This window comes from Contarinia nasturtii, unplaced genomic scaffold (genome assembly GCF_009176525.2).
Source record: "Contarinia nasturtii isolate CC-2019 unplaced genomic scaffold, AAFC_CNas_1.1 Cnas_scaffold_2367, whole genome shotgun sequence".
In the NCBI taxonomy this organism is placed as follows: Eukaryota; Metazoa; Arthropoda; class Insecta; order Diptera; family Cecidomyiidae; genus Contarinia; species Contarinia nasturtii.
Window position 1 is genome coordinate 1070667 of NW_022199689.1, and position 27544 is coordinate 1098210.

General features: G+C 31.8%; 1 protein-coding gene and 1 long non-coding RNA gene across 26 annotated transcripts in view; both read left to right on the forward strand.

The window, feature by feature from the left end:
• The first annotated feature begins 196 nt into the window (after positions 1-196).
• Positions 197-6180, forward strand: LOC116348335. Its single transcript, XR_004201787.1, has 2 exons — positions 197-2910; positions 5753-6180. It is a non-coding gene; the product is annotated as an uncharacterized LOC116348335 (long non-coding RNA).
• Positions 6181-6861: 681 nt separating this feature from the next.
• Positions 6862-27544, forward strand: part of LOC116348276 (basement membrane-specific heparan sulfate proteoglycan core protein) — a 109489-nt gene continuing 88806 nt past the window's right edge. For 15 of the 25 annotated variants that reach the window (XM_031779208.1, XM_031779220.1, XM_031779205.1 and 12 more), the window contains exons 1-2: positions 6862-6975; positions 7070-7487. In XM_031779208.1, the coding sequence (XP_031635068.1) occupies positions 7383-7487 (105 nt within the window). In that variant the 5' untranslated portion in view covers positions 6862-6975; positions 7070-7382. The remainder of the gene's footprint in view (positions 6976-7069; positions 7488-27544) is intronic. The other 10 variants (XM_031779221.1, XM_031779225.1, XM_031779226.1 and 7 more) reach the window with 2 other exon arrangements.

Here is a 27544-nt window from a genome sequence, read left to right on the forward strand (position 1 = left end):
ACTTTTCTTGTTTGAAAGTTATCGTGTTAACAAATTTTTGCGTACAGGGTACAGCGTACAGGGTACAGGGTACAGGGTACAGGGTACAGGGTACAGGGTACAGGGTACAGGGTACGCACATACATTCGGACATCGAAAAAACGCTAGATTCGTGTTCCCTGGCCCCAAAAACACCCAGAAAACACATTTTTTATGGGTGTTAATTTTTCGACCGATTCCAATACTTTACCTTACACACTAGATGTGTGCGGAAAAGTAAAAATTAAATAAAAAAGGAAATCTAACCCGATTTTTGCCAAAATGTCAGCAATAGATTTGGCGTGGTAGTCTTCGATGGTTGTGCTGTAATTTGCACATTAATTGATTGAACGTTGACACCTTCAAATAATAAATCATTCGATTGGTATGGTAGAAGAGTGTTTTTGTACTTTAAACATATCGAATTTATGAATGCATGCCAACGATAGAAAATTGGATCTCTCATCGCCTAAAATATTCAAAATGGAACAGGAATGAGATGAAATTTATATAGTTTGCCAAAGCAAAACAAAAATCTGATTAAAAGCAGTTGGCCGGGTTTATGTGAAGAAAAGAATAAAATATGGAAAGTTAAATGGATATTTTATATAAATATGAGAACATTTTATGTGTAAAAATAATTTGGCAATATTACCGTTGTTACATCAGCCATAACGCCATAATCTTCTAAATGACGGCCATCAGGATCGTGTACAAATGCGATTATCTATCATATTAATCGAATTACATTAATTTCATTACATAAATTGATTGATAAAATTCAAAAATATTTTTACACATTACATTGTGTCCAACATTATGTAAATTTCCATAGAGTTGTCGATTTGGAGAAATTGCACTAGCTTCAAGAATATTGCCCAACAAATCGATGCCATTCATTTCGTCAAGTCGAATTTGCTTATTTGTCCCTTGTTCAACAACATAACCTTGATCGATAGCTTGATGAATACGATCGCGCCACCGTTCCAAATCGGCTATTTCGACAATATTATCATCTCGATTTAAGTCTTGCAGCTAAACAAAATAATCCAGAGGAACATAATCCATGAGCAATCATTATTAAAAAACTTCCACTTATCCCTGAAACAAACCATTGCATTATCGTGGCGAGCTGGATATGCTCGATTGTTCAAACCCCGCACAATTTTAGGGAAGTAACCTTCAGGTACGCGTTCACGTAAATTATTCAACGGTTTGACTCGTTCCAAGCGATTACAAAAGCGATCATTGTTATACCGTGCAATAAGCTATTTTAAAATGTTATATTTCGATATTAGTTTCAACTGAATTGAAGGAAGAGTTTATAGGAATTATCTGTAATATTTACTTGACTGTGCATATAATAGAATAGTTCGCCACGACGATCTTTTGAAACTATTTTTATTGGCCCCTCGCCCGGATAAACTAAATGCCAATGCCAATGGTGCATATTAACCCCGATATCTTCGCGAAAATAGGCAATCCGTTGCTCTTGTTCGCGATCCGATGCTGTAAAATTCATTTGAATTTCGACCGGCATACGGTCCTCGGCACGGACGAGCGACCCTTCTTCGCGGGCCCGTGGAAACGCGGATGAATCTATAAATTGATCTGGAAATTGTTGAACAATCGATGGCAATGCAATATGTTGCGTTTCTCGTCGATGTTGCACACTCGTCGCAAGTGCATACTTCACCATAATGAAATAGCATAAAAAGCATTAAAAAATATTTAAGAAAATTGCACAAATTATTTATTTAGTTACCAAAAACAAATATGGATTAACGCGATCCTTTATGTAGGCAGCTGTTGAAATGAAATCCGAAGCACTTGCATCCATTAGTATTTGTATCAAATTCCCAGCAATTTGTTGATGCGTTTTATTGAAAAGAGAAAAAACGCCAGTGCGTTTAATCGATTTAGTGAACTCAAGATCAGGGTGTTGAACTTGATGCAAAGGTATTGTTCGCTCAACATTTTCTCCAATACGTGAACTGACATTTACACCAATCGACTTATAACGTTCCGTATAGAAATCCAATGGCACATCGAATGCCATTTTACCGCCATCTTTTGCAGTGAACAACGGCTCGTTTGGCCGCTGAAACAACAAATTTATACCATTTTCAAGTCCACTTTTATTTTCCGCCATTTCGAAAAGTTTCAGAACGTTTTCTTTAATTCAACGACAACTCAGTTCAACTCAACTATTACTGCTTGAACAATAATGAGTGCGCTTTATATACACAAGCGCTATTGGTTTTTTTTTATCAACATATTTATTTCAACCGCAACTCATGCATACGCTAACAAGAGTTTTAAAGGAAAAGCGGTCATTTCCGTTTTTTTTTTTGCAAATTGTGGCACGCGCTCGGCTATCGTTTTAATTATTACATTGAAAAAATGGCATTTCGGATTTTTCAAATGTGGTTTTTAATGATGGTTAACAAAAACTGAGAGAATATTGTAGTTCTTTTTTATAAATTTGAAACGAATTCAAAACATTGAATTGGCATTATCAACTAATTAATTTTATTATTGATACATTTATTATTTGGCATGTACGTTATTGACTGAAAGTCTATCTTTTTTTGAGTTATATGATTCATTGAATGAATTTCAATTATTTATTTAAACTTTCAACGTATTCCTCCTAATAGATTTAATTTATAAAACTTTAAATAGTCCACAAAATACAGAAAAAAACCGGTACAGCTGTATTTTTTTTATTTGGGATTGCCATTATAATTTGGTCTTCCAGTTCCGGATGGGCCACCGAAATGACGATTGTAGCCTGTATCGAGTGATGTGCGTCCGTTTTGACTTCCCCATATATTGGCATTTCCAGAAACACCAACATCAGTTCCAAAACGATGTACAATGTACATTAGGGTGGGTCAAATTATTAACCTCAAAGGCTTTTTGAGATTATGGTTCTACGGACCATAACAAGCATTTTTGCCCAAGGAACCATACCTCTATCGTGAATTTCGAGCCAGCCAAATTTTCTATCAAGATATTTTCCCAAATACTCAAAAATTGACTTAGACATTGCATAAAAAATTCAAAAAAACATTATTTTTTCTCTAGCCAAATGTGTATGCGAGGGTTTTTGGGATCGAGAAATCCATTTTTGACATTTATTTTTCCATATAATAACGTTTTTATACGATTTCCATACAAAAACTGGCAAAAATGGTCGTTTTCTTCTTTTTTTTCCAATTTTTTTCTGTTGATTTCGATTTTATCATCGGATCAGAAAATTATGTTCTACAAAGTTGTTCAGAATGATGAGAGAAATTTTTTGGGTCAGCTGCCCTCCAACTCATCCACCCCATAGGGGGGTCGGGGGTCATAGCCCCTTAACCCCTGATTTTTTTGACTTGAAACCCGAAAATTCGGCTTCAGCATGCCAAAAAAACCTTTAGAAAATGTTTTTTCCAGAATACTGACATTTTTTAAAATGTGAATTCCCGTCAGATTGACCTATGACCAAATCAGCATAAAGAAAATGAGGTATGATGATTATAGCAATACAATAATCCAATAATAATGTAAATAAAATGGATTGAATATTTTTTTTAAAAAAATTATGAATACAAATTTAACACTATCAACGTGTTAGGCTGTTGCGAAGCAAATGTTAGCCATGTGATTGTCAATAGAAATGTGTATGAAAACACATGTTTTGATTCAATAAACATATGTAGCTGCCATATGTAATAAAGTATTCGGGGACTTACAGTTTCCTGAGTTAATCATGAACGCAACGTTATCTTTTGTATGATTCAAAAGAAACCATACAATAAATACAAATGTCGTGGTTCAAAAAAGTGGTTCAAATACGTATCTCGGTGAATCACAAATTTGATTTACATTTCAAATAAAGTGTCTATATATTTACGAATGTTAAAAACAAAAAACGACATAACTATTTAAGCCAATCGAAATCAGTAGATCATCGTATCACTCGTTGTATTCATTTGTTTGACGTTGGTTGCTGTTTGTAATGTCGCTGTTAATAAGGGGCTGCTATTAGAGCAAGATGAATTGAGAGCCTGAAACCCAAAACAAGTTATAAAAATTCTTTTCGGAAAAAAAGCATAAGAATGTATTTTAAATGAAAAAGGCGATAGAAAAAACTGAGAGTTAAAAGAGCATATACAAAACTGAGAATTAAAACAGAATATAAATTCAGTTAGCAACAAAACAAACAAGCAATATGTTATATTTTGACTCTCAGCTTTTATTCGTTTCATGTTTTTGACGAAAGCAAATATAATATTTATCGGTTCCAAATAAAAAGATAAAATGTCTTACATCCGTAAGATGAACTTTTCCGCACTGTGATCCACGACTTGAAAGAAAACTAAATCTGACATTAGTTTTAGATAAAAATAATTTTCGAAGCACTTTTCTTACAAAAACTACTAAAGATGGGAATTTTTGTATCGGAGCCATGCCTATATGATATCGTTATCATGTGAAAATTTGCAGAGGTTATTTTTTTCACAAAAAGTTAACATTCTGAAAGTTCGAAGAAATTTCAATGCATATTAAGGGTACTTCCCATACAAAATTTCGTTTTAGAGCGAAAAATCCAAAATATTGTTCGGGAGGTGTCCCTAATATTCGTTGAAATGTCTTCAAACTCTCGGAATAGTATTTATGTGTGATAAAAATAACCTGTGCAAAGTTTCAGCTCATTACGATATCATACAGGCATGGCTTCCATACAAAAATCCAAATGTTTTGAATTTTTTGTATAAAAAGTGTGTCGAAAATGAATTGTATCGCAAAACTAACGTCATATTCGGTTTTCTCGTACCCAAAAACCCCCCAATTCACATTTTTGAGTGTTTAAGAATACATATTTAATGGAAAAAAAATTGAATTTTTCCCATGGATGGACATGGGCATCACACCAGACATGACACTTTACCCTGTCTACCAAAGTTGGTCAAAATCTAATGGTTTCTATTCCTCGGCACCCCCAATCATCCTGTGAAGTCAGATTTTGAATTACTTTTCTTGTTTGAAAGTTATCGTGTTAACAAATTTTTGCGTACAGGGTACAGGGTACAGGGTACGCACATACATTCGGACATCGAAAAAACGCTAGATTCGTGTTCCCTGGCCCCAAAAACACACAGAAAACACATTTTTTATGGGTGTTAATTTTTCGACCGATTCCAATACTTTACCTTACACACTACACACAGAGAAATTTTACAAAGAAAACTAGATGGCATGTCGTATAAAATTTGGAACTAGATGACAATACATATAAAATTGTATTTGTCCATATAATCTTCAGGTAAAATATCGTTTTGTGTCGAAAGACAAACGAAGAAGAACCGCACAAAGGAGAATACACAAAAACGATATTTTGTATGAAATTATATGAACAAATACAATTCTATATGGAGTGTCAACTAGTTCCGAATTTTATACGACAAGCCATCTAGTTTTCATTGCAATATTTCTCTGTGTGTAGGTGTGTGCGGAAAAGTAATATACATTTTCAGTGCCAAAATGAGGCGAATAAAAACTGAGAGTTAAAATACAATATACAGAATTGAGAGTAAAAACAGCAAATTGATATATGCTACTTTTGCTCTCAGTATTCTATGTGTTGTTTTAACTCTCAGTTCTCTATATTCTCGTTTTGTGCTCAATAATTTCTTATGCTCTTTTTCCGAAAAGAATTTTTATAATTTGCTTTGCGTTTCAGGCTCTCAATTAGCGTTACAATTAAAAGTTCCAACCTATTACGATGGAGAACACAGTGGTGCTTTTGAAGAACATTCACTGCAAAGACGTCATTCAAGCAAGGGCCAACACTATCCTACTTTCAACAGATGGCGTCATCCATCAGAAGTCCAAGCCAACTGCTTCTATTTATTTTTAAGAAAGTTAAGAAATAATACATTTTCTAGCCAGAATGAGATAAACAATTATTTAAAAAAAAGCTCTCTTATTCTAATTCTCATGATTTTAAAAATAACTCAAATTATTTCCCGCTCTTTTTAATGGGATGGATCTCTTCATAATGAAATAAAGTATGAAAGCTTCTTCTTTGCTCTTTGTTATTTGTCATCATTATATTCATACATAACTATATCAAAAAAATATATAGCGTAATTCATTTTTAATTTTGAACATAAAGTTTTTGCTGCACATATGTGTTTTATTGCAAATTTCTAAATTCTGATAATTGTAATATCAACAAGTATATTAATGCCAAAATTGTTTATGATTATGAGGGTCATACATGCGCAATTCATACGGAAGGCGGAGCATCAAAGGCATATCACGTGCAATGGATAAAAAGATTTTTATATTAAACCACAACAAAAACATAACACAATCCATTTGTCTCAAACATTTATTTTCAAAAATATTTCAAAAAATAAATACGAAAACTGGTATTGAAAAGCAATTTTTCCTTAAAAAAAAAACTAAAATGTTGCATAAAAAGTGTGAATGATTTGAAGATAAGGGTTATAATAATACGACCGAGACCGCGTGCGAGTGCATCAAAATACCGGTACCAGACGGTGTCTATGTTTATTGTCTGCAAGCCGCGTATGTGTGAGTTTTACTAATGCCGGTGTGCCGTGGATTAACAATATTGTTGATGTTTATACTGTGACAACACATATGCACAAGCTTCGTTTCAAAATATGTTGGTATAGTATACTGAAAACGCGATGACGACATCGTTTTCGAGGATCTAAAACTATAGCGCTATGGAAGTGATGCTTTTTCACACATGACACAACTACAGGCGGTGTGTGTTTATGCATATATTTTCAATGTTCGACGTTTCAGTGTGTATACTTCGCGGCTCGTTCGTTCAAGAAGATACTTCGTAAACGGTTCAGCGTGCTTGCAAAATACATTCTGTGCTGTGCCGTTGTTACGAACGGACGAAAATTCTACTCACAAGCATTTGTGCGTGTTTATTTTATACTCTATTTAGAGTTTTTTTTTTCAGAATCCTTAAAATTCATGGTTAAGAATTCTTATTTTTTTTTTTAATTTTTAGTGTTAATTTCCAGTGCAAAAATACCAAAAGGCGGTATTTTTGGTAGCCAGCGGGCCATTTATTAAACTTTTTCTTTGAAATAAAGGACAATAAATGTTGGTATTTTTTTAAAAATTGTGTATAAATTAAAAAATGAAAACGATGAGAATTTAGAGCAGAAAAAGATAAACTAGTGATTTTTGTGTGTTTGTTAAATTACTCCACATTTGTTGATTTGATTTGCGGAGAACGCGTTTCAACGATAAACTCAATTTAATAATATAACATAAATAGTAAAGTGTTCTGCTGTTTGGTTCCACACACACACACAGCAATGAAAGAACAAAAAATGCTTCGTTTCACTTGGCGAAGCAATTTTTGGACACTGGCCGCAATTTTTGTAATTTTCTTGATCGGATTACAAACCGTTCAGCCAAAGGTAAGGATTTAATTTTAAACAATGTATGTGAATAAGTGAGTGTGCAAAGACTGTGAAATTGCAAAGTTGGCAAAATTCCTTATATCGCACGATCTACAACCCGCGGCATTGATTCATTTTACTTTGACCATGTAACCAAGAATATATTCTAATTATGACTGAACGAAAAAGAAAATTAAACCGGTTTGAAATCCAAAATGAAATAGCGAAGAGCTATTTAAAAAAAAACCAAGTGGGTTGAATGTGATATCAGCTGTTTAAAAATGTTGTCTCTAGTTTAAATGTAATAGATAACGTATTATTACTTTTGTTGGATTTTCCTGTGAACTATTAGCAATTCATTATCTTTCGGAAAAGATAAGTGTTAACATCTAATTGAATGTCTAGCAAATACTTGACTTAGGATTAATTAACCAAATCTTTTTATCGCACGGAATGTGTTATCGCTCATGTTTTGACAAGTAATGATTTTTTTCGATTTACCGCACCTTATATAATTCAATAATCAATATGCACATTTATTATGACAAACAAAAATTTTCTTTGAGAAAAGCCATTGAAATTGGCATTTGATGTTTTTTGGAAACCGAAAATATTTTATAAATATTCAAATTAAACTAGTTTTTGTCGCGTGCTGTCATAGTCGAATAATAATTTTAAAACCGTCCAATTCAAACATAATTTCAATGAACCATCTGTAGAATGTTATAATGAATAAATTGATTGTTCGCCTTCGTATTAATTTCTTCTAAAAGTAAAAAATTGCATGGTATTTTTCATCAAATACATTATTTTTTGCTGTTGTTTTTTCGCTGGTGGAAATAATTTTATATAAAGCTGTGTGAAAAATTTTTATAAAAAGATCTCCGCCAAATTCCCGTTGCTCACCCTTTAAAAAAAATGTGTTTTGAATTGTATATCACATTCAAATGATGCCATTTAGCTTCATCTAACAAGATTTTGTCCCATTCTCCGGCGCTTGTTTGTTTTCATTCTCAACTGCATTTCCGCAGGATCGTTTGAACATTTTGCAACGTAGCGAGTAAAAATATATACATAGTATGTGTGCAACAAAGAAGAAAAAATACTGCAGAAAGATCGACTCATACCTAATATTGCATATAACCATATGCATAAATGAAGACCGACTAACCAACCGAATTTGTTAAAATTGAGTGAGTCACACACTTTCAAATGTTGCACAGCATACTGAGCGCCCACCAAAAATCATAACATTCACGATTAGCTAAAACAAAGGCAATCGTTCGAAAGTAAAAAAACCGTCCGACTAATATGTGTATGTATGTGTGTACGAGTCTTTTCTTGCTACGCGTCGACAGTGTTGCATTAAAAGTTTCGTCGAAAATAAATCCTTCGTTCTTGTGCGAGAGTTGAAAGCAAAGTCTTTATTGTGCATGTGCATTCTTGTCACGTTCATTTTTCTAACGTAAAAATGATCCCGTGTTGTGGTTCACACGATTCGATTCCTTTGCCATCAACGCTACCATTTTTTCCTCTTCTTTTTGTTCAACATGATTGTTATCATTTGTGGTGTATGACTGCTTGTCTTGTGTGAATCTCTGCGATTTGTTCCACTCGTTTGAGCGATTGTGTGCCAAGAAGGGGAAGAGAAGTGGTGTGTATCCCATTAACTGAAATTACTTGAAAACCCAATAAATAACCATTTAAAATCGATATATTTTAAAGAAATCAAATTTTAAGTAGATCTCATACGACAACGTATAACAAACAATGCATCAAATGAATTTTTGATAAATCTCCGCGTTTCAATTCATTGAAAATGAATGATAGACCGAAATCTAATCTGATCCGGAAGACTCAATCCATTATTTTATCTGTTGTCCAGTAAATTATACCAAAATTTTGTTTTGTTGTACCTGCAAAATAATGAGCTATTAGAGTTCATAGAGCAATGGGGACACTTTTTACCATTTTTTTTTTTTTTTAAATAAAAAATAAAAAAAATAAAATGAATGTAACGATGAAAATACCCGTTATATTAAGTTTGAGATGATTTTCAACATTTTGTAAGTTCATATTTACACACACAAAAAATGCGCAACGCATATTGAATGAAACTGTAGACTGCATAACGTTGTCATCGATACCATCTCATCTAATTTTCCTCATTTTCAGTGTTTCTATCGTGCCAACCATTAATACGTTAATGGTAAGATATCGAACAAGTTCCATTATGAATACATGATTGAACCGAACCAAAAATGTTCATAAAAAAAGACAAGAACGCAAACAAACCAGTGAACAGAAGAAAAAGTTCGACAGTCTCTTCCAACAGATACGCCTTTTGTTGAAGACACAAAGCCATTTTTAAGTCATATAGTTTATTCGGTTGTTTCACTAACATAGAAAATGACATAAGAGAATCTTTTTTTTTCTCTTCTCTTCGTTCAACCGCTCGATGATGATGATGATGAACAAAATTACCACGAAAAGCACATGATTTATGATTTGAAATTGGAAATGCTACATATAACTATCTGAATAGCGATAGACAAAAAAGAATGGATATTTGCACGAAATCGCACTTTGCCATCGATAAAATGTTGATAAAACTGTAAATATTTCATCTTTAAAGATGACTTGGGTCAAAGCCAACCACCCGTATGGGCTTCAAAAGAAACAAGAATAGAGAGTGCGTGTGAGTAGCATAACAATAAGGGAGTTGCTTCTATTTTGACTAATAAATGCTATGATTATTTTATTATTTGTTATCAAAATTATTGTTATTTTATTGATATCAAATCAAAAAATCCATAATCATTAAAATTGCTACACACCACATTTCTTCTTGAGGTGTCGTTCAAATTTTTCATGTATTGTATACGTTGAAAGAAAATCTTGTTAACAAGTCAACAAAAATTTGTTGATTTCAAGAAAAACGATCACGAATTGGCTTGTGTTGTAAAGTTCCTTCTATTTTTGTCCAAACGACTTAGAATTCGTCGAATTCATACAATTTAAGTCGCATTTTCGATTTGATTTGCCTCTATTTTAAAACTATTTGTAAAGAATGTGATTTGCGCTTTTTCATAGGCCACATGAATAATAGTTATGAGGCACGAACCTAAGGTCAAAAATCAAATCAACACTTAAGATGCGAAACATTATTACATTACATTATTATAAATGGAGCACACATGCCATATCCCATGAGATACCGACTTCTCTCTTTCTCTCTCTCGTGATCTAAAATTAAACACAGAAGAAAAACTACGAAAAATGAATGATTCTGAAACGGCATAATTTACAAAATGTGCTTATTACGGTAAATTTATAGCTTTGAACCGCCAGTTGAGACAGATCCATTTAATCAGAATTTGCTGATGTTTTCACATTAAAAGAACTGTTTTGTTGTATGTGTCATGTCCATGGTATAATAAAGTTAATAATTAGTAATTACTCATCAATGATATAATAATCGCTACATTGATTTAACATGAAGCAATTTTATATTCTTATTCCAATCATGCTTACGTTATTTCTCAATTCGTTTCACAAATTAAAATGTTATGCTTTGAACTGCGAAGATGACATTGAAATACTTTACGTCATCTCCATATTAGATTTGAATAAATGCTATTTTTGACAAAATACTTCATTTTTTCAATTGCAAAATCATATATTTGTTTCACGTTTCACAGTGAATATAGAAATGTGCGTAAAATTGCTTTGAATTTGTTTTTATTTCAGGCAAAAAATATTGACATTGTCATTAAATTATTATCATTCTTTTGAATGTCTGTGTAACAATTATTGATGGGGCGTTTGCCTTTTTTAACTATTGTGTATTACACAAAGTGAATCTAAATAAATTCAAGAATGAATTTAAATGTTGAAACGATTTGGGTAAAGAAATGAAGTGCCATACGGTTTTTGACTGTGTCGGCAAAATCTTCTGTATCTCTCCAATTTCACTGAATATTACAAACATCGCCCTCACAATTTACAACTTCCGTTGAATGCCTCCAATTTCGTCGAAATTCAAACGAAATTCGAATCATTTCTCAGATTTTCAATTTCATTGAGATGCACAAATATTCAAGAGAAATAAAAATCGTTCATTTCAGAAATAAAATATACTTATAGACCCATGCAAAGCAACGAACCAAAGATATTGTTAAGATAAGAAGTTTTATTGAGATAACAGAGTATTTAACATCAAATCAAATAGAAGATAAAACACATGTTGTTTTACGCTACTAAAATTAAAATTTGTAACACTAAGTGCACAAATATTTAGTCACTCGACTCTCGAATGGATGCTCACGATGATGAGTTCACACCAGTTTATGAATACAATTTAGCATTTTCATATAGAGACTCTGTAGTAAGTTCTCTTATTTCTTAAAAAAGTTTAGAATAAAATGCATTCGGCTTAATGTACAATATACTTGAATATTTTTCCCTCGCTGCTCATTTATACTGCTCTCTTAATGTTTGTTCCGAATCTACAATTCTACACAGATAATAATTCAAATTACTGCAGAGTCGATTGTTTATTTATAAATATGACACAAGTATATCGGATGAATCGTTTATGATACAATAAAAACTGGAACTTTCATTTAAAGTGCAGTTTGTAAATAAAAATAAAGACCACCATTTTTTTGTGACAAACTCATCGCTCATGAAACACGCAACTAGTTGCTATCAAGAATGTGAGCTAGAAACAGACTTTATCATATGTTATTGAGTTAGTGTGTGTATTTAAAAAAATCATATATCAATATGCGAATATGATAGAAGTGTGTTAATTGAGCGCGACGCTATCGCGAATGGGTCACTGATCGATTCAAATCAATTGAAGTGAAATGGCTGTTCAATTTAAAAAGAAATTAGTGAAAATTCAATATCTTTTCACATTTCTGTTAGCAACGACACTTTATCAAAAACTGAATAAACGTTAATGGACGTTGAGAACTTATTTTTATTAAAAAGTCCAATCAAAACACATTCATTTCTTCATCACGTCATTTTGTGTGGGCACAATTTTTGAAAATAATACTAAACATCTAAATCCCTTCAACGCGTAATTCATTTCGTTATTCGTTTCTCACCTAAAATATATTTCAAGTGGCAAAAATGTCACATTTTGAAAGGAAGTTTCAAGTCTAATTATATTGATAAAATATACATATATTTTCTTTAGGCTCTCTCTTTGAGAGATTTTACAGAGAAACTGTTTTCATTCAAATACTTAACATTTTCACATCTTGAATTGTTTTAAATTATAACTTTTCACACCAAACTCGAAAAAATACTCTTTTATTACGCGAGTATAGTAAAATGTAACGTAATATTTTTGGTTTAAAGGCCTACAAATGTGTTATAATTTCTTATCAATACTCTGTTGTATTGTTTACGTTAAAAAAGAACATAATCTCTGAATAATAGTTATTTATTCTGATTTCAAATGCTAATAAAACGCTTTTTTTTTGAAGTGTGGAGAATCCGATTAATTTGATACGTTATAAAACTCATTTATTATTTAGATAGAGAAAACTAAAATTTTGATATCTCTCAATTAAGATTAGCAGCAACAAATGACCCATAGTTAATTGAACTCTTCAAATGTTTTCTTTAATGCCCACAGTGAAACATCAATTAGTAGCAAACTTATTAGCTTCTTGTTTTGGCAAAGTCAACGTACTTAAAATCTTGTTGAAATTTGAGATGTATGCTATCTCAAAAAAAAAAATAGTAATTTGAAAAGTAAAACATCTCGAAGTGTTTTATTGATTTCTTTTTGCTATTAATTGGTTAGTGAGTCGCAAATCAACGCATCAAGTTTTCGATTCGAATTTTTCGAATATGGATGATTTCATCGATGTGAAATCAAATTATACATTCTTTATTTTCTATTTATAAAGAATTGAAAATTACTTGGACCCATCTAGGCTTTGACATGAACCTATAAAGAATTTTGCCATTTTTCTTCGAGGCAATTGGAATGTGTAATTTTCACTTCCACGCCAGGCGTAAATAATGTACTTGATATACTTATTCCTTCATTAAGAGCAAACATTAATACTAATCAGTTCAATCCAATAAAACGGCAATAGAAATTTGAGGTCAGATCTTAAAATGGTTTTTATTACTTGACCATTTGAGCAATTATTCGATTGCACAGCGATTTTTTATGCGCCATTTTCAGTTAAAAGCGATGAATATGAAAGGCGTCGACTTTACGTCCTCTTTTAGAAAAGTTTGTTTCGTTTCGTGATTGAACCCAAAAAAAAAATCAAATATCAGTAAGTACACGCACAGCCCACACTTTGCCGACAAATCAATTTTAAAGATCATCACGAAATTGGTTGAATATATGCGGATCGATAACTATTGTAAAATGAGTTGAAAGCAGTCACAACGAAAAAATATACTACATAGTCAAACGAACTAAGCAATAAATTGGGATTGTTTCTTTCTTCCTCTTCGTTCGACAATTACTTTTTTTGCTAATATTTCTTTGGTTGTACAAGTAACGCATTTATCAAACTTCATGAATCGTAGTCAACATCGAAAAATTGTGACTACAATGCATCGACATTGACATATCGGCTGCACATTTTACAAGAACTGTATGCCAATTCATAAGCAACTTACATGAGACGAGAGTGCGAAAAATCAAATAATTACAATTTATATATATTTATACAAACAAAGGAATTCATATTGCTGGTGAGTTTATTTGTTTACTTGCTTTTATCGTCTCGCATAAGCATAACCATATTCAAATTTGAAGCGGTGCACTCACGCCTCTTCACAACAAAATGAGTCAACAGCAATCTAAATTGCTGAGACTCAGAGTGTACAGTGCAATTCAGTGATCGCAGTCTTTGAAGTTGATTGCCTTATTTACATTGAAATAAAAATGCCTTTCAAATAAATCTTAAGATCATTATTTCAAACATAATATTAATGTCGAGACAGAACGCTTTTTCATTTTTTTATTGATTTTTGGTTTTACTCTAAGGATTGGATGTAATTCATATCGAATATTTGCCGATCGACGCGGCAAAAGGTTCAGATTCTTGGAAACACTTGTGGCTGTTATATATTTTGAAGAGATACGAAGTGAGTCACGGTAAAAGATGATCTTTTCATTTGGTTGCCAAATTCTTCCATAAAATTGATTAATCGCATCAAAAAGAGATTACACATGCTTATCCTCTCCATATGAGACGATTTCACAAAAAAAATTGTGACTTGGTTGCTTCTTGTTGAGCTTACATTATCTAAAATACTAAATCAATGCGGCGTGATATCGGAAAAACGATCCAAGAACGATTCTCTTTTTGTACCTTCTACGCTCTTTTTAAAATATTCAAATTTTATGCAATTGGAATTCGGTTGCGGTCACGTAAACTGAATCGCACAAGATAATAAATTTTAATTTGACAACGAACCGTTGATTCTGTATGCATTTTGCTGTAAAGACACATATTTTTACGGTACATATCTTTCATCGTACAGCACATATTCAGCGTTGGAGCAGCAACAAGACACTACCAAGCAGTTTTCGATTGGTTCGACGAAATTCAAAAAAAAATATTAATCCGTTTGAAGCCATGTTACACAAAGATGTGCACTGGACTGAAAAAACAGAAAGCATCAAATTGAAATGAATAAAAAAGGTTTTTTCTCTGGCGTCTTTTTTCGATAATTTAGCGTATGTTGATTTAACGCATGTTACCATGTGGAAAAACTCGTTTGAATGCATATATCGTAGGTGCACACGGACACAGATCCATTCTCAAATAAGCCCTTCTAGTATTGTTGTTGTCAAAACGTAGATCCGCGGCCCGGTGTATTTCATTTTCACTCTCATTCTGGCTAAATATAAAACGGTTTTTATGCGCTTCATTTAAATCGTTTGGCCTGTCGTCATCATCATCATCATCGTCGGGCAAAATGCATGGATATCGGTTCGGATGTTTATGCCAGTTCTTGTGAAAATGTCTACGACTTCGTCATCATTGTCACAAATAAAGCGTTTAAAGTTGGTAACGAGGTGTGGCCACAGTGTGAATTTGTGTAAACATTAAACGCAGTTTTTTTGCATCATGATGCAAATAGTGGCAATATATTCCGTAAGTAAACGTGTATATTGCTATATGTGAAACCTTTGACCCACGGAATGCTGAGCGACTTGTTCATAAATTTATTTTATTGTTCAGCTCATGCTTATGCTGAAACCATTTCGAATGACAATATTGACATTCTTTTTCATGCATTGAGTTTTGGTTCACATGCAAAAAATCGATTTCGCATAAATTTTCCCATTGAAATGAACTTGGCTCTCCATTCAATCTAATCGCTACACCTATTAACCGATCATAAATAATTTGTAAACTGTGAAAATGTTTTTTCTTTGTTGAAAACAAAAACATCCACATAATAATGCAGCATGTAACCTAAATTTCTAAATCAATCAAAAAGTTAGCGTACGCGTAACGTATTAATTTGCACAAGTATAGAAACAACAATCATTCTTGGGCTCGCTTGGCGCATTTCATTCGGCAGCTATATTCTAACTACACGCACAAAAATCAATAAACACGGATATATCGGACGAAATCTGATGAATCTCGGAAACACATAAAACAAACGCTAAAATAGTGTAATTTGTACAAATGATCAAAATGTAAACGTATTTATGTAAACAGAATTCATGCATTTCAATTATTTCAATAGACACGTGCGAAAATGTTAGCATTTCATGAAATATATTCACACATAACACACTGCTTCGCCAAAATTGCTATCGTGCACATTTTTTTTTGTGGCGTTATTTTTTTGTGCGCAGTCAACCACTCAACACATTAAATTAGAATCTGAGATATCCTGTCAAAAAGGCTAAATATAATAATTGCGATAATTGCCGTGAATTAAACGATGCATATTGATCGAATGAATAAGCTATGCCGATTTCTACTTGGTTTAAAAGTTTTGCACACAAAATTATCTAAAAATACCATCGGTATCAACAGCACGAGTGTCGGAGAGAAATAGTTCCAAATCATGAGAATAAAAATTTGTATTTTCATTTTAAATGAAATAATATAGCACATAATTTAAAAGAATGATCTAAATGGACACATTGCTCTAGATTTTTGTCATCATACTTATTGGGCTAATTGAAAAATTATTTTTAAGTATTTCCACCAAAACCTAATTCACATTAAAATTTTAGACCATTTTAACCGCAAATATTAAACTAAATAGAGTTTTATGTAGATTATACAAATTTACTCTTTTTTACAATGTATTAGAGAGCGTGTACCGAATATGATCGTTTTTTTAGTTGGATCCACTTTTATGATATAATTCATACATATGGCATGTAAACTGTAAAGAGTTCCAGCTATCTACTATAATTATAGCAAAACTCATCAGACATTCAAATCCATATGATAAATTAAGTGCGAAGATTTCTTTTCTTCTTCTAAGGACCCAGTTGGTTCTCGTAACTTTTTTGTGTGTATTTTAAAGGCGATAGTTAAATAAAAAATAAAAAATTGGCTATACGAAACTTGCTCAGCAATTGATGGGTTCCAACTGTGAGAGTTTGTTTATTTTTTCACTCTCTGTTGCATTACAAGCATGATCACGATCCATTGCATAAGTTTTTCGTTGAAAGCTGAGAAGTGTAAATAAAAAAAACTTCTTCGTGTAGATCTCAAAACCCCACTCAATAAAATCATTTGGTCCCGAAATAACAAAGTTCCACTTCCCTGTTTTTTTTAACCATAATTGATTTGTGTCCGTAAGAATAAATATAGCAATACAAAATCGGAATCTGAAGAACGTTACATATTTTTTTTTTGTATGGAGTTGTGCTATGTTGTGCATCATGGGGATTATAAGGAGAAGAGAGTGTATGATGTGTGTTGACCGAGCTATAAGCAAACAATTACATCAAATGCGATGAGTATATTCATTAAAACCGAACTCAAATAGCGACAGAGATATAAAAAACGAATAATCAGAATCAATGAAACCTCAAGGTCAATTGATAAAATACTTTCATGCTATAAAGCAAGAGCGCGTGTCATTTGAATTAAATATAATTCAAAAATATTATTAAACAAAATCTCCAAATATTGTTCATACGAATTTTTAAAAATGAGCTAAATAAATTTAACCGTATTTCTTTGTAGACACTTATGGAAAAATGAAACAATTCCTATTTCGGTTTCAAAATAATAAGAATTGAAATGAATTTTATAATATCAATCTGTTGAAAAAAATGTGATTTCGCATTAATTTATACACTTTTTCGTCCACAATCCGGCTCAATAGCTATTTTTGACTTTGACAAATCTCCATATTATCTGTTTACATTTTAATAAACGATTTCGCTAGCTGCGTACAAAAGGCGCTAAATCTATTTAAATATCGCCTTTTACGTTTCGGGCTTATTCACAGCTTATCTCACACAGCGGCATCCAATGAAATAAGCTTACTAAATCGGTGCTAATCGACTGAATAAATCTGTAAACAAATGCAAATCAACGCATTTAACTTAAATTCAATTTAAAACGATATTGAATATTTGTAAATAATATTTGAATCGTAATGAGGAATATCATATATAATTAATTGCTTTAATGGAATTTTATCCATGAAATTTCATCTTATCAATCAAACTGTTTCAAAAGTCATAAAAACGAAAACGAAGTAAGAAAAGCGTAAGCAAACCGTTCATTGATCTTGCTTTTCTCTCGCGATAATGACCTATTCAAAGCGAACAAACATTTGCTTTTTCATATACCTATATGCACGATGAAAAATGTCTCATATATCATACAAATAGCTTTATCGTGTGTTAAACATATTACCTAAAACATATGACAAATGCACGAGTCTTGGCAACATTTCAATTCGATCCACAGTGTCGGCGATTTTTGTTGCTTGCTTACCAAAAAAAGTGTCTAAATAACTACATATAGTTAACACAAAGCCGGAATAAGCATTTTATTTTTTTAATATTTTTACATTTTTTCATGGTTTATGTGTGTGATATGTGAATAAAATACCATGTGAACAATTCTGTGTCGGCGAAAAAAAAATTCTTCAGCTGTCAATAAATTTTGAAAACATGTGTAGTCATTTCATGCTAATGGCGAAAATATTTACAATAAATTTGTCATTTTTGCAAAAAATATCATTTACTGTAAGATTCATAGTCAAGAGTATAGTCTACAATAACAATTTTATGGAAATAGTCAGACAGTTTCAAGTGTTTTGCTTTTCATTTTTTACACAGCTAAGAATTCAAGTGACGTTCGGTCAAGAAAATCTCAGAATTAATATCTTTTTCAGTTAAAATGTGTTCTAAATTTTTAATGATACTCGTCACGAAAGTAAACGAACTTCAGTTACGATGAAAATACTACCTTTAAGCTACACATTTCAAAGTAAATTATATTTATTTTCAAAAGATTTGTTTACTCTTTTCATTTAAATTGAAATCGCTACGGAATAATACCTTTCTAAATTTAAAATCTCTATGCACAAACTTTAATCAACAAAATCACATATTTTTATTACTAAATAATACAGCAAATAATTTTCATTGTAATATTTTATCACACAGTGTGGTGTATCCACAAAAATCACTTGAAATTATTATTTTTTAACGGGAACTCAACTACAGCGATTACTATTAAACAGTTTAATTTAAACTTAACTCTGTTTTCGTCGACAGCTAACTTGACGATAGCTAGGGCTTAGACTCTAGAAAATAGATGAGCGTAATTATTCAAACTATTTGTTTTTTTTTCTACTTTGGGTTGTGACTCAATATAACGAAAGGAATAAGTGCTTTAAAATGTTTCACATGTAGCAATCGATGACTGTCTGATGAAATATTTAAATAAAAGAATTATACAAATAATCATTTCATGCCAAGCATGTAATAAAATCATTAAAAAATCATGTGCTAATTTCAGGAAGATTGATCAGATCTTCAGTTTTACATCAACTTTTTGCTCAATTATCTGTGTATAATCATTCATATGAAAACACAGCATTTTCACAGCACGATACACACACATCATTGAAGTCATAAAAAAAATATACAATTTATTATGTTATATTTCACTTATCTATTTGTGTGTACAATGTATTGGCAAGAGAGATAACAAAGTAGCGAATGAAGTAATTTTTACAGCAAAAAATATTGCACGCACCGAGTGGTTTTGTGTGTTTTATCTCAATTCGCAGGAAACCTGTAAAAATCACTGCTGTGTATACAACACAGTTGGAGGTACGATTTTATATTGAGCAACAATCTTTGACTCAATGAATAAACAATATTATTTTTACTTATAAATTCCGACGTTTGATTGAAAAGGATCAGTTTAATGATCTGAAACTACGAACATAGTTATACCAAATGATCAATTTTTTTGAATCCCTTTTTATGATTTAAATTATTTATTTGAACTTGAAATTTGATATGATACCATTTTCTAAATACCATTTATGATACCATTATTTTTATGATACCATTTGTGGATTCGAGAAGTATTATTTTTAGTTGTTAACAAAAAACTATGTTCTTGAGACGTTGAAACCTTTTCAAAGAAAAAATACGTTCAAATATAATCAAAATCACTCTATCGGAAGCTTCACAATCAAAAGAGTTGCACGGTCGACTAAAGATGGAATTAAGACTTGTCACTTCAACGGAAGGAGAGTTAAGGGCTCAGTGACGACAGTGCAATATTTTTTATGTACTCCACCATAAGCCACTTACCGAAGATATATCAAACGGTTAAAAACCCTTTACACGCTTTTTAAATGTACATATACATATACCGTGTTTAATGTTTATATTAGGATACAACACGTATATGATTCACAATTATACATGCGATGTCAATTTGAAGTGAAATAGTGGTGCTCGTCCATTTTCCATGAGTGTTTTGTATTTTCATTCAATTTAAATGAGCTGGTAAGTCTTCCCTTTTGTCACACTGTCGTTCACACTGAGTCACAATGCATTTGGATTTCATTACCACACTTATTAAATGGAGGTTATTTCCCAAATTCAAAAATTGAATTTTTCTGTGAATTTTTCTTATACTAAATAGAAACAAAATGTCTTTAATTCTGCAAAGCATAAAAAAAAGAAATATGAATTTGAAAGACATCATTCAGTGATTTTTTTCTTACTTAATAGCGTGAACGTGTTCATGATATTGAAAGTGATGTCATGGGGACACAATCATTCAATCATTCAATAATTGAAGTAATGCCGTAATTTTTGTTTCATAGGCCGTAAAGTGGTTTCATTCAACGTATGAAGTATTTCAAGTACATTTTCACGTTTGCTGTGTTGAAACCCAAGCAAAATTACATCGAATAATAAAATTTAGTGGAGTAAAACAATAACACTTCCAAAATTAAAATAATTATAGATGAAAGTTTATATACTCATAATTTTGAATTAAGTACATGAGAGAAAATATCGATTGATTTTAGAAAATCAGATGAAGCATTTGTAAATCATTTGACCAACAACCGTATAATATACGGCATATATAGAGTTGATAAGATATGATATGTGTTTAATTTTTAGAAAATGTTTCAAAATTTTAAATTGTCTTTCCACAAAATTTCTGGTCGTCAATTAAGGTTCTTCAATCCAAGCAATGAATTCGACATTAAATGACTTCATTTGATTTTATAAATTGCGTACCATCATGTGGTTAAATCACTTGGGCCAAATATTTAATGTTCAAAATTACAAAGAAATTCTTATTCATAATTTATTCAAATTCAGCCAATAATTTTTTTTCGTCCGTTGCCAATTAGCAGCATTTTCAAAAGCAGAATTCATTTGTACAAATTGAATTTGAGTTTGTGTTTGTATTTGAACTTTTTATTAATCAATGGCATGACCAATAATCATTTGATACTTAAAAGAAATGCTTCATCATTCATTTGTATGAATTAAGATCGATTCTTTTCAATTGGGTTTTTTCTTGACGTGGTTAATAATTTTTCTTTGGAAATAACAACAAACTCACACCACATTTTTTGACTATATTATTACATGAATATTCGCATAAATATGATCAAATTTATCTTGATATATTTGCCCGAAATCTTTTTTCAAAATTTTACTTTGAACAGAAAGAAAAAAACAATATTGAAAGTTTCGAAACTTTTTTTACCAATAAAAAAATGAGAAAATGATAAATAACACAAGAATAGTAATAGTTTGAAGCACATTCGTCGCATACTCAACACACTACAAGAAACAAAACAATGACAAATGACTTGTAAATTTATCTGGTTTTCAACATCTTTATTCAAAATGATTAAGATGTCAAAAGAACTATGAACATGAGTCTTTTGTCACACATGTTACATTTTGAATTTTTTAAACTCAAATATGAGCTAACTCATCTGTCATACTCTTGTACTCATAAACTTTATTAATTGCTATAGTCTTTTCAAAGAATGTCCTGTACTTATACATCATTTATTGCACAACACATTTTTATGACCTATAAAACACATTAAAACCGAAATTATAAAAAAATATTCGCAGAAGTACCCACTAAAATGGATCATACATTTATCATATCATCCAGTCAATGAAAAAAATTGAACTCTGATTGTGCTCATGAACTAAGTAATTAGGGCATTGTAAAGTTATGCAAATGTCGCTTAACAACAATATTCTAATCCAATAATAAGATTTCTATTGATGGCTTGTTTATATAACAGAAAATGTCAATTCTATAGCGATGAGTCGAATTATTGGAGGAATTCAATTATCAATGCAAGCATTAATATTTATAACGATGACACACATGCATCGTCAAAAGGACAGCATATGCATACACATATCGTTAATGTTCTTTCGGAAACTTTAAAACTGTTAGCCAATATATTTCCAGCGATTTCTAGTCTCTTGTTCATAGAACGTAGAATTGCATTTAGAGTGTATGCAGAAATATTTAAAGAGCACAGATCCTTTCTATTAATGCTATTATTGCAGTCGCATTGAGACTGACGACAAACTTTTCTTCCGCTCGAATCAATTCAATTAACACAAAAACTCTGTACAATTGTACATTGCCAAGGGCACTATACCTCAATTTGTTCCAATCTATGCCTCATGCAAATGATTTGAATTCATCAAAGTGAGCGTAGCGTTATTTTATTCAAATATATGCGTAACAATCACTTTCAGTATGCCGACCGTACCGTACAGTATGTATCAATTGAAACTATCGATTTTTCGATAAATTCGAAAACTTGACAATGCAATTGAATTGCGTTTAGTGCAAATCAAACTCAAATCTAATTATTGGGAAACGAAAGTTGACACAAGGTTTATTAACTTTAGCAAAAAGTTTTTTATTATTTTGGTGCATTTCATGAAATTGTTTATCTTTTGGTATGCAATTACAAAAATACCTCTTTCAATACTGAATTCAGAAATGGTTTTATTTAGATATGGTTTTATTATCAACTGACACGATACAGTTCACCGCTAATATGTATCATCACATAAATAATAGTGAAATATTTTACTTAGATGATTTTCACAGATTTTCATTCGTGTCTATGCGCATCTATATGCCAAGGACAGATTTGCTCAATCATTGTTGACTTCCCACGCGTAAATCTGTTAAATGACATTGTGTCGCTCATGAAAAATTCCAGTTAATTTTTTGCAATAAACCTGACTCAGGCTTTTGTTTTGATTGTCTTATCTGAGCGATTTCAATTTTACCTCTTTTGCTTAGGTAAATGCGGATAAATGCTTGTTGTTGAAAACAATTGAGCACGATCAGAGTGGGCATATTTTGCATAATTCTGTCAAGTGCAAGTGCAATTGAAATGGAATTGTTTGTGTTAAAAACCAAATGGTTTTTATTATTTCAAATAATAATCAGTGAATTAGTATGCTTTCAAGTCATTTTAAGTCATTGATAAAGCAATTACGATTAATTGAACGAAACTGTGAGTGTATGTAAGTCGAAAAATATATGCTCCAAATAGAATTCATTAGAAATGATTCCGTCATAGCCGTACAAAATGAAATCGTATCATCACCCGTGTACGTTTAGTGTCTAATGCAGATTAATTTGAAATCACATCAGACATCACATCTTGCATCACATACATGTTGCAAATTACATTGAGTGTATTTGCAATGCCATAATTCTACCAAAGACTGACATTTCATTCACATGTCAAGATCTCTTTTTCTTCATTTGATGTGAGTGGGCAGAAATAGTAGTGCATAATTTGTTTGTTTACAATGATAATATTTTTTGTTGCAAACAACAACAACAACAGAAAAAAAAATTCCAATGTCACATCTAACGAAACAAAGCTAAACAAGATCTTTATCCAATAATGTTCACTTCAAAGGGCTCTTTAAATAAAAATTCAATCAATGTTGTGTGACGATATTAGAAAATGCAAACAAATTTGTGTGATGATCAAATGGTCTGTTCGACTCATTTCCAATTTCATAAAGAGCACTTTTCAAAAAGTAGTGAATACGTTAAGGCCAAACTTTTGGTTTGATGCTTCTATTGAGTTCGAACAAACGAAAAATTATGCGCCCATCCAATACAATAATATAACTAACGTGTTTCGAATCTTGTCTTCCGCTAAAATGCTTCGCTCCACAATGTAAAGCGATGCATGTAATAATGTAATATATTCCAAGCACGCGACACCACTACACTACATGGATCAATAAGTCTTTAGAATCGGACACTAGATGGCAACACAAGTGAATATCCATCTCATTTTTAGAAAGAGCCATCCTTCAAACCTCCAAATATGAAATTTGAGCCATATCCGTTCACTGACTCAGAAGTTACAATTCTTGAAACAGACCAACCTCCTGGTTTTTGTTAAAATGCAAAAAAACAAAAATTCATTTATTGAACAACTATAAATTTTTGTTTGTTATACCCATCACTGATCATCACTGATGGGCCATCAGCGAAACCAAAACTGAGCTTGCTGGTATTGCTTGGACTCTCTACTATCGATTAGGGCCATTTAGAAGTAGTCTATTGAATTTACATGTGGTCGTACAGACGGGGAAAATGGACGCCTCGAAATGGCAGTTTTTGAAGAGATGTTTGAATGAATCCAATATATCGCCATGAAAGTGTGCACTATTCGCGTGAATAATGTAGAGTAGATCCCAAGAATTCCGTAGAATAGTTTTGGAAAAGTATTGCTCCAACATTTGGGTAAAAAAAATTCACTCATTCTGAGTTTATGTATTTGCCCGGAATGAAATCAAGTTTCAACTTTCTAGCGATGTCGCAAGGATTTCTTGCATTAATCAAGTTGGTATTTTTATTTATTGTTAACTGATGATGTCTCATTGAACCCATAAAGTGCATTATGAGACAATGGATCATCTCGACCATCACCAAATATCGACATAACCTCAGAAGGTCAAAAAATCACATTTTTGGTTTTAGCTCGTATTCTTTGGAAGTGCATTGTTCCAAATATTGCTTTATCATCTTGAATGGGACGAAGCAATGCCAAAAGAATAATCCATGCCATTTTTGAACTTTTTGAATCAAGGAAATACTGTTTTTATTGAGAAAATATACACTTCAGTAATGTGACCAAAAATCATCTCGGGAAGCCATACAAATGATGGCAATATTTCACGAAGTAGAAAACGTATTAATTTCATATTTCTGGTGTGGACTGGTGGGACCTTTATCTATCGTCTGGGTGCAGAAATAGTTTTAACATTCAGTCCACTCCTTGAGATAAAGAGATGAAATGGAGAATTTGGACCCATTTTGAGGCTATGTTCGATTAAGTGCTGTAACTTCTGAGTCAGTGAACGGATTTGGCTCAAATTTCATATTTGGAGGTTTGAAGGATGGCTCTTTCTAAAAATGAGATGGATATTTACTTGTGTCGCCATCTAGTGTCCGATTCTAGAGACTTTTTGATCCATGTAGTATTAGCCCCCTCACCAATAAAGACTGTTCACTCCATTGCAATCAGTTTAGCGACTGTCGCTCGATGGTTGCGTTGATTTTTTGTTGGTAAAGTGTAAAAAGGGAATCATATTCACAACTTCTACAATGTCACTTTTATCAGAAGCGAAAGAAATGGATGTATGAGAGAGAAAATAAGTGTTGACACAATGCAATGGAGAAAAAATAAAATAAAGACAAGCAAGCACTAATAATGACGAAACCAAAAAATGGCTGGACAAAGATAACTATTCAGTGAAAGTCATTAATTTTAATCGCATATTCAATCGAATTACTTATGGTTATTTCTATTTAACGCACAAAAGCAGAATATGATTATATACAACATCTACTTTTGGTTCTTGTCATAATTGATCCAATCAATATGAACAAAGATTTAAGATTACTTACGAAACAATAAATAATTAATGTAGTCTTTTACAAAATTATCCACTGCAGTTGTAACAATTTAACTATTGGGTATACCAATTTTTTCGAAAATTAATCTGGATATAAATCTAGAACTAATAAAAAAATGCTTTTATTGAAGCCAGGTTTGAACATAATTGAGGACCAATGCCGTGACATATGTATTTTAAGCATATCAAACAATGAGCATTACGAAACAAGATGCTTGCTTTGGATGAAAATCAATTCACTTCGATATGCAACCACCGGCAAAAGGTCTATTTTCGCAAACGAATGTTGATCAAAAAGTTCTACTTTTAAAGAAATAATTATTGTATCATATGTGTTTTCTGTTCTCATTTTGGTTAAAAATCAGAATCACAAAATCAAAGATACATTTGAAAGTGAAAGTGAAAAGAGAATAACATTTTATGACTAAGAATTGCCTCATTTCCGCTTAGTTTCAGTCACACGAAATGAAGTTAGTGAAGTTTTAACTATCGTGTTCAAATGATCATATATAGTTTTTAATGTAAGGAATTTTTTTGTAGATTTCAAAACGATAAATTCATACAAATTTAATTGGGCTTTTCAGAACCTTTTTCCACTTTTTTCCTGTTTAGAGAGAAATTAATGATTTTAAATATAGAATGCAATGGAAGTTGATGTAAAAAAAATACAAGCAAAAACCTAGGGGGTTCCGACTTATGCGAATGTTCCATATGCGAGCGAATTTTTCATATATATTTTGCAAATGGAAACGAATGCTCGCGAATGTTTCATACAAATTTTGCGAATGATGGCGGATGTTTCATACAAATTTGCGGACGGTGTCGAATGCTTCATACACATTTTGCGGATGGCGCATATGAAAAGTCATATTTTTAAATTCAAAAAGTCAAAGTGACAGATTAGGTGACAGAGATTCAAGCCGAATTGATATTTTTTTGGTAATATTGAGTGAAATTTTTCTAAAATGGTAAATAAATCTTTGCCACTCGTAATATAATCACTGTAAACGGTGCCTTGTGAAAGGTTTTTATCTTCATTGACGTAACTTTCAATTTCTATTTTATTATCTGAATTTATTTCTAAAATCGCACTTTTCGAATCGGATACGGCTTCTAAAATAATATTCAACAAATAATCTTGTATTTTTTTCTTCAACTGTTTTTCAAATTTAGTTGAGAACAATGACATTGTGTTTGAAACTGCCACGACGACAAACTGGACACAGCAATGTGTATGGTTGCGAATGAAATGTACGAATTTTCATAGATGCGGATGAATATACTTTACTTCGTATATTTCATGTATAAATAGGAAAATGTTCATATATTCCGTATTTCCGTATAAAATGAAGATCTCTAATACAGTAGCTTTTTTATATGAAATCTGTCACACTAACGCCCTCACTCTATCTTTTGGCGAACTAAACAGAATAAAGTTTAATATAAAAGTAAAGTCTCCATCAGGATATTTTATACAGCCGGTGTCAAGATCAATAAAACTGTTAATAGAATCTGCCATTTTTACGTAATTTTGCGATGTGATTGCCAGATTAAGAATATAAATAAAATAAATGAACGGAATAAACGAACTTAA